Source organism: Arachis ipaensis, chromosome B08 (genome assembly GCF_000816755.2).
Source record: "Arachis ipaensis cultivar K30076 chromosome B08, Araip1.1, whole genome shotgun sequence".
Classification (NCBI taxonomy): Eukaryota; Viridiplantae; Streptophyta; class Magnoliopsida; order Fabales; family Fabaceae; genus Arachis; species Arachis ipaensis.
Genome location: NC_029792.2, coordinates 11,015,981 through 11,022,818, shown reverse-complemented (window position 1 = coordinate 11,022,818; position 6,838 = coordinate 11,015,981). Strand labels below are relative to the sequence as shown.

Here is a 6,838-nt window from a genome sequence, read left to right as displayed (position 1 = left end):
TTTTATTAAGATATATATATATATATATATATAAAGTATTTAATACATGTATTAAATTTATTAATTTTTATTTTTAAAAATTAAAAATTCATTTGTTGATTGAAATTAATGAATACACAATTACACATGTTACTAATTAATTGGAACATGGAAGAAGGGTATGTAATACCCTCAAATTAATTGGGTATGAAAGAAATCACGCTCTATTAAATTCTGGCCAGCATGTAATCAGCAAAAGAAAAGTGAGTAATCTCACACCATTAAAAATATTATTAATGACTACTTGATGACTACAAATTACAAAAATTGCTGGTTTTCTAGCACTCCTCTTGACTTAATAAAGTAAAAAATATTTCATTCCTAAATTACTTTCTAAATATTGATATTAGGATAAACATTTGCACACCTAGTAAATTGAACATCCAACCGTTATTAACTATGCAAGAGTAAATTAAATCAAAAGAAATAACAATTCAATTAAAAATAATGAACATACTCATCCCCTATTGAATTAAATATCTAACATATCCATTATTTATATTATTTAATATTCTCATTATCTATCTATATTTTTCTTAAAATAAATAATACCCTAGCTAATTTAAAGGTGAAAATGAAGAGTTAAATAAGAATTATATCAAAATAAAAAATAACAATGATCTTTTATTTTTCATTTTTGTCTCGACTAAATTATTTAAATTTGAATCTTATTATCAGAAATATAATTAATAACCAAATTTGGAAGTCAGGTATAAAAATCAAGATTTGTTAATAACATTTTTTTCCTCCAAAAATGATCGGGTTAAAACCATCTAAATATTTACCACCACACCAACATAGCACAAGTAATGTGTATAAGTAAGAACTCCTCAACCTTCTCCATTATTCCACAATCAAGGTCAATGTTCAACAGTCAAATCAGTTGAAATATATATATATATATATATATATACTGGCGTATGTGTTTCTTGGTTTCTTGTTAGTTTATGCCATAGACTTTTCATATCCACCACCCCACACTATATACTATACACTTTAATTTCTCATATACACACATAAACCAAACATAACAAAAACCGCACCCTCCTCCGATCCTCTTCATTCTTCTTCTTCTTCTTCTTCTTCTCAAACATGAGTGGTTACGATGTTGATGGCCATAGAAACCATGACAACTACCCATCATCATCGGATCGAAGCTACTCGAACAAAAAAATCTTGGTGATGGCCGTAGCTTCCTTAACAATGGTCATCATCGTGGTCTTGGCCCTTCACATCTACGCAAGGGTGGTTCTGAGACGCCAAGCTCGAAGAAGATTCGCCATTCACCAACTCAGCCTCACCGTACAAGCCCAAGCCCAAGCCCAAGCCCACGAATACAACACAGGCCTGGACCCTAACGTCATAGCCTCTCTCCCCACCTTCATCTACAAACGAAAAAAGAGAGAAGAAGATGATGAAGATGGCGAGTGTGCTGTGTGTTTGAGTGGTGTAGAAGATGAACAAGAGGTGAGGTTGCTGCCGAATTGCAAGCACAGTTTCCATGTTGCTTGCATAGATACATGGCTGGCTTCTCATTCCACGTGTCCAATTTGTAGAACCAAGGCTGAACCAATCATAGGCCTTCAACTTCAACCTCACCCTCGTGAGCCTCCTATTCTTGTTCATGATGATGCTTCAACTTTTGAAGCTACTTCTGATAATAACAACAATGCTGCTATTGTGGGTAAGAACATTACTGGTTCTTCTGTTTCAAGATTCAGCAGCTCCTTTAGAAGGATACTAAGTAGGGATAGATCTTCTAGCACAAGAATTCAACCTTCCATAATTACTCATCTTGATGATCATGATTTAGAGAGCCAGTAATAATATATAGTACCAGCACCACTCATTAATTCCTTCTTAATACCATTCCCTCTTGGTTTTCTTATTCTTATTTTTTTACCAATGTCTGATTTAATGATTAATTTTTTATGTATATATAATATAATTGAATTTTATAGTCGTAAAGTAAAATAAAAAAGTTAAAATTATGCTCTACCTAACCATAATAAAATACAGAAGATCCTGAGATAAAATAAATACAAAATAAAAGAATAAATTTTTGTGGAAATAATTTCTCTCAATTTTTTTATAATTGATCTTGTTAAAGTATAATCTTTTGTACAATAAGAGATCACACTTGACAAATTCAACTGAGAAAGTTCAATCCCAGTTTTCACTGATATTTTTCTTTTACCATTGTTTGGATTTTCCATTATACTGAATAATGCACATGAAAAGGAGCTTAGTAAGAAAATAAAAAAAGAAAAAAAATGGGTACCGGTTAAAGGTGACGGTGTAAGTTTGAGTTTGAAATCTTATTTCGTACGCGTTAGTCAAATCTAAGAGATTTTGTGTTGAATTTGACTCTGCATCGTATTTTAATTATCATTATTTCTAAAGAAAGGATTTGGTGTTTGGTAACCTAAACATATAATTATAAGCGCTGGTGATAATGGTATGGCAGATTAGGTGGTAATCCCATGTGAGCTTAATTAGCAAATTAAACTGACAAGATTCTATTTAATCTTCCTTGTCTTTCTTTAACACAAGGTTTAGTGAAGTGTGAAGAATCAAGATCCCTAATATCAGGGTGTTTATGTTGACTTTCATGATATTATATATAAAATTCATGAGAGTAGTATTTTACCTTGTCAGAAAAGGGACTTCCAAATTTTACAATGCACCAAAGTGTTAATTCTAACAAGAATCATGATGCAATCTTCAAACTAAACCCAACAACTCCTTAGAATATTATGTTAAAAAAGTTGCAATGGTCGGACTAATAATGCTTGCTAAAAGATAGTTTTCTAAATAATTTGATATTAATATTTAACAATGGCTTAAAACTAAATTTAATGAAAATAAGGATTGATTTTAAGGTATTCCAACAACATAATTAAGAATATAGACGAAAAGCAGAGAGAATGGATAAAGTGCAAAGGCAGGGAAGCATAGCCATAGAGGCAAGGTAGTGTGAAAGCTTGCAACAAGTCCCATTGTTATGCACACAATGAGAATGATCAAAACCTCAGCTGAGAAACTCCATGTCAGGTTTTGAATGTAAACCAAACCCAAGAAAACTGATAATGAAAGGAGATTGCTCATTGTCACTGATCCATATATCTACACAAGAGAGAAAAAAACAAACTGATCAGGTCTATGTTCTTCAGTTTAATTTTGCTTATCTGAAGATAATTGATTAGTCCATTGTACCTCAGAATATGTGAGTGAGGCGGTTCTGATCTTCTTCCGGCTGGCGAAAATAAGAGCCGACACAATTTCGCTGGAGCTGGCGAAAGGAAGGATGATGAAGGAAACAAAGAAAGAAGGGATACTAGTGGCTGCTGAGAAGTTGTCCACTGAATCAACAAGAGGATCAGCAAATACACCAGCCACAGCAGTTCCTAGAAGCAACATCAACACTGCTTTGAAAGTATTCCATCTTGGATTCTTTACACTCTCCACAGCCTCATCACTGTGATCACTCCATACATCTTGTTCTGCTTTCATCCTCTGCTTAGTACTCAAAGATTTCATTACATCATTTACATGTTTAGTCTTGTTCTAAGTGTTTCTGTATTTTCTTTCCTCAGATATTGTTGTGTCAAAAACATACCTGATGGAAATCATTTAGAATCTTAGGTGTTGTGGGACTGTGATCATTGTCGTGTGTGGCGGATCGCGTAGCTTTGCTAAGCCATCTTGTTATTCCTCTCACAAACTCTTCCATGTCAATTCTAGAGTCATGTGACTTGTCAAAATCCAACATGATGCTTGCAACAGCTTCATCAATGTCCATATCTTCCTCCTCAAAGTGCATTCCTATGATTAAAGCTCTTAAATCTTTGGCTGTTATGTACCCTTCAGAATTCTTGAGTGAGTCAAACAACCTGTCAATTTACCAGTGTTCTCAAATGAATGTAAAAAATTTCAAGATATTTGCATCTTTTTCTTTATGCTTCTTGTAATAATATTGAGACTCACTCACTTTTGTATAACCTCAATGTGAGGTTCACCATTGTCTTTGAGGAAACGGCCTCTTGTTTGTGTTTTCAATTGTTCTAGAAATCCTGACATTATGTTCTTGTACTTGGCATATGCAAGTCTTCTCCTCTGAATCCTTGGCTGACAAACCTTTATTATTGAATTTCGACAACATCAGTTGCTTGCTGTCCAAGAAACTTCATGTTATGAATATAGCAACAAATATATAAAGTTTTTGGTACCTGATAAATGGTATAGACAACCAATAAACAAATGGAGACAATGAGCGAAAATAGAATGGCTGCGCGACTTGGAGTAGCTCCATGAAAAATTTGGGGTAATTGCACAATAACAAGTGGAATGCAAGATATTATCATCAACATTGCAGCATAGCTTGTCCAAATATCAGTGCTTGCACCAGATCCTGTGATAAAACATCTTCAGTTTGGTGCTAGTTATCAAATAAGTGTAATATCATACAATGGTGTATGTGAACACTCAAAAGAAGTTGAGAAAATCAACATAGTTATAGGGACATATGTACCAGCTAAGTCAAAGCCTTTTGTATCCTTTTGATCAATTGCTACTGAATTTTCAAGGTCACACCTTCCAACTATAAGACAGGAACCCCATAGAATAGTTAGAAGCATTACAGTTGATCCAGCAAGTAGTCCCATTCCCACAGAGACCTGACTTTGAGCTGTTTCTTTGTTCCCAGATAATGTAGATGCTGATTCAATTAAACAACATAATCTATTAGTGTATCATCTTTTGACCACCCTTGAAGTTAAGGGATATTACACGTGGTACCCTTCTATTTGTAAAACCATAAACAACATCTTCTGAAAGTTAACCAAGCTACGTGTATGCCAAAAATCAGCCACCAAATCAGCTATCCGTATAAAATACATGTTCAAATACAAAATACATATTGCAAATGAGTTAAACAACAGGCTAGTGTACACGTAGCATTTCATTTGAAAGTGCTCAATGGTCATCAAAGATTGAGGAAAAGAGAAACATACCAAGAATGATGGTTGCATCAGGAAGAGAACTCAAGAGAGGGAGGAATAGTCCACCAATGATGCCAGGTCCAAGAATTTGAAGCAAAATCTCACTGCCAGCTGATAATGACTTTGCTGCCAAGAACATAAAGTAGCCATACACCAACATGAGGAACACATTACCTAGAGCATTATTTGTACAGGGCAAAAATCCATAAGCTTCTGTGCATGTATCTGAAGAACCTAGCTTGTTCACATAAATAAGAGAAGGCTCACTACTATGATCATGGATTCCATCAGAAACCATCAATAGAGGTGCCTCTTTTGTGATAGGTCTACCATAATTAGAATGTGGTAATATGAGCAAGAATATGACAAGGTAAATGAATGAAAACTTGTGTCTCATGGTCTTTAGAATACTTGTAACTTGAAAGGAACTTTGTATTTCTTCTCCTTTATATATATTCATTGATTTCTACGTATGTGGAGGAAGATAAAGTCTTGAAGGCATAGAAAAGTCTGAACCAGATAAGAAAAACATGTTGGAATTGTTTGTTATACATATTATAAAGTGTTACATAAAGAAAATTATGCAGTTGCTTCTGTAATTCTGTTATAGCTAGCTGAGGTTTTGCTTAACGTGTACAATATGATTCAAAAAGTAATATCTTAAGTTTGTTATTTACAATGTGGAGATATATATGCATTGCTGTGATGGCATGCCTATCAAAATTGGTTTCAAGTTTCAATTTGATAGGATTGCTTATTTTCAATTCATTTTTTGATCCAATCAAAAGGCCTTTTTCTTTAATACTAATATATAAGAGGGATCTGAATGAATGCAAATATTTTCTAAATTGTTTACCTTGTAAGAAGAAACCACGACCCTTTCTTTTTTTCCATTGCTTTATCTTGCTGGAGAACCTATTACACAAGAAACATCATTGAGAATATTCTGTAAGGATTCTTATTTAACAAGTCAAATAAATATTTAAATTCTTCATTTGGCATAATCCTCTCTACACTCAGCAGCGTATTATCACAACCTTAACAATCTAACCTCCCATTTCATATATTATATTATAGAGTTAAATAAATACTATTCATAATAAGTTCATTCTTGTCACCAAAAAATAATAAGTTCATTCAATTAATGTATTGGGAAGTGGTATCTTGCGGTCAATAATATAGTTTCTTGTGTGACAAGAAAGAGCAGAGTTGACGCCACTTGAGCATGGATGTCTTCTCAATTCCCTTGCTATGTGATTAGCATAAACTTGTACGGAATGACTTCACCTCAAGCATCATCTTTCGATATCCCAATATTATTAAACTATTAATCTACAATTTGTCACATTGTGTTACCTACCTCTTGTATATTAACACTCTTTTCTATCTTTGTGGTGACCACTTCAACCTAACAAAATTTCTACTTTCGTTAACGCTTTAAAAAAAATAATAAAAAGTTTTTTTATCTATTTTTAGCGGTGAAAATTTCATTAAAATATTAATTTTTATGCCTCAATTGATGTTTTTTATTTTGATTCGATATGGTATAATTTAATTTATTTATTTTACATTAGAGAGAATAAACTTTAAAAATTTACAATTATTTAGATGTATATTAAAATTAGTTATTAGTATAAAATATTTATTAAAAATAAGTTAAATAAAATATATATTTATACACAAATATATGGTGGTTAATTTTGATCGTTGATTTTGATATGTAAATAGTATTTTTGTAGAAAAATATTTTTTAAAAAATTAAATTTTTTATATTTTTAATATGTTAAATATATTATATT

General features: G+C 32.4%; 2 protein-coding genes across 2 annotated transcripts; one reads left to right on the top strand and one right to left on the bottom strand.

Moving 5' to 3' along the window:
• LOC107611997 (RING-H2 finger protein ATL40-like) lies at window positions 887–1,969 on the top strand. The gene has a single exon (XM_016313847.2). It carries the CDS (start codon window positions 1,132–1,134, stop codon window positions 1,861–1,863), a length of 732 nt encoding a protein of 243 aa, XP_016169333.1. The 5' UTR covers window positions 887–1,131; the 3' UTR covers window positions 1,864–1,969.
• On the bottom strand, window positions 2,347–5,706 carry LOC107610510 (sodium/calcium exchanger NCL-like). The gene is made up of 7 exons (XM_021108874.1): window positions 5,052–5,706; window positions 4,571–4,756; window positions 4,269–4,450; window positions 4,031–4,176; window positions 3,659–3,932; window positions 3,256–3,555; window positions 2,347–3,165 (listed from the first exon to the last, which is right to left on the bottom strand). The coding sequence occupies exons 1-7, from the start codon at window positions 5,497–5,499 to the stop codon at window positions 2,917–2,919; spliced, it is 1,785 nt and encodes a 594-aa protein (XP_020964533.1). The 5' UTR covers window positions 5,500–5,706; the 3' UTR covers window positions 2,347–2,916.